This window comes from Sinocyclocheilus grahami, unplaced genomic scaffold, assembly GCF_001515645.1.
Source record: "Sinocyclocheilus grahami isolate Dianchi unplaced genomic scaffold, SAMN03320097.WGS_v1.1 scaffold81.1, whole genome shotgun sequence".
Lineage (NCBI taxonomy): Eukaryota > Metazoa > Chordata > Actinopteri > Cypriniformes > Cyprinidae > Sinocyclocheilus > Sinocyclocheilus grahami.
The window spans coordinates 464,952-466,625 of NW_015505260.1; the positions used below are offsets into that span (position 1 = coordinate 464,952).

Consider the following 1,674-nt stretch of genomic DNA (forward strand, 5'->3'; position numbering starts at 1 on the left):
CTGTGTACAAACATCTAATAGACGTCTTTAAGATGTCAGTTTTACTTACATTCTAAAACACAAACATCTTAAAGACATTTTTCTAACCGTCTATTTGACATCTGATAGGAAACGTACTATAGAGGTATTGCAGATGAGCAAACACTCTAAGAAATACGTCTTGCAGACATCAAATAGACATCTCCATGATGTACGTGTGCTATCAGGGTTACTTACATTATGTAAAGTAGTTATCAAAGAAAAAAGGTGGCCTTTATGGATTGATTGTTTGAAAAATGTCATTACGTGATTGTAACATTCCATCTCCAGACAACTCACTAAACACCGATGCTTTCTTCCACCCTCTCACCTGTTGGTCAGCTCGTAGCTGCAGTTGCATGAGCTTGACTTCCATGCCTTTATTGAGTTCTCTGTATTTCTCCACCGATCGAGCCTCAGCACGCAGGTGCAACAGCTCTTTACGCGCCGCTCGCCTGCGCACGCAGCACTGCAGGAGCACCACTGCAGCTCTGATGCGCCTGAAACTGCACCGGGTCAGCCAGCCTCGCACCCGCGCCTGCAAGAACACCACCGCCCGCTTTGTCAGCATCTAGAAAGAGAGATTTATCAAACAAATTGCACGGTAAAATAATAATGTATATTAGACATCAACATTCATACATATGCACTCTGTACTAATTTACTGAACGTAACATAAAATGTCAAGCTGCCATAACCTAAAACGTCATCGTTATATCAAATACCTGTTTAGATTCAGAGGATTCAAGAGGATTTGAGTATAAAATTGAGTAGAAATTTTAAATAGTTAACTACTACATGCCTCAGCTATTGACAAATGTACATCTTGAAAAGCAAATTCTTGTTATCTTACACTACTGAGTACAACAGAACTTTAAAATCCTACACGAAGACCTTAACACTAGACACATGAAACACAAAAAGGGTAACAATTAACTAAATGATCATTTAAGTAAAACAACAAACTTATCCTGGCACCACAAAGTTACTGAATGTGACAAAACAACAATGTAAATAAAACTGGGAAATGGTCAATTAATGCAACCATATTAATTATTTGTGCATTTGTGCATGATGGGAAAAAGGAAAATGCAACTGAATAACAAAGCCTTTTTAGCATAGACCTAAAGTAAACCAAAAAATATATATAATCAAATAAATCTTTGGCTATTTTTTCTAGATTTAGGTAAAGGGTCAAACATTCTGGGAAATGAAACTGTAACTTTATTTGTATTTTTGTAACTATACCCAGACACGCATAAAGCACTTTACCTGTCTATAAATCCGACGAGCCTGAGTACCTCTGATGAAGGCCTGGATTTTGATGGTGGCCTCTCTGATGGTCAAATAAAGCTGTCGCACAGCCAGCATGCGGTGTGTTTTCTGGATGATTAAAGCAGCACGTGTATAACGGAGGGTCCATGCCAACCTAATGGTCAGGTAACATTGCAGAACATACTTCAAATTAGTCACAAATATACAAAAACACCTATTAGGAAAAAACTATGCAACCAGAATAGGACCTAAAAAGCCCACAGTACATATGGCGCTTTTCTACTGCATGGTACGGCACAGCTCGGATTGATTTTGGGGCGTTTTCCACTGTGTATGCAGTACCTGGTACCTGGTACTTTTTTCAGTACCACCTCGGCTGAG

The 1,674-nt window shown here is 39.0% G+C and overlaps 1 protein-coding gene across 1 annotated transcript in view; it reads right to left on the reverse strand.

Annotated features, from left to right (window-relative positions):
* LOC107586382 (unconventional myosin-Va) overlaps window positions 1–1,674 on the reverse strand; it is a 20,218-nt gene that overhangs the window by 12,517 nt on the left and 6,027 nt on the right. The window contains exons 19-20 of the mRNA XM_016273702.1: window positions 1,291–1,447; window positions 350–589 (exon numbers count right to left, since the gene is read on the reverse strand). Of these exons, the coding sequence (XP_016129188.1) occupies window positions 350–589; window positions 1,291–1,447 (397 nt within the window). The remainder of the gene's footprint in view (window positions 1–349; window positions 590–1,290; window positions 1,448–1,674) is intronic.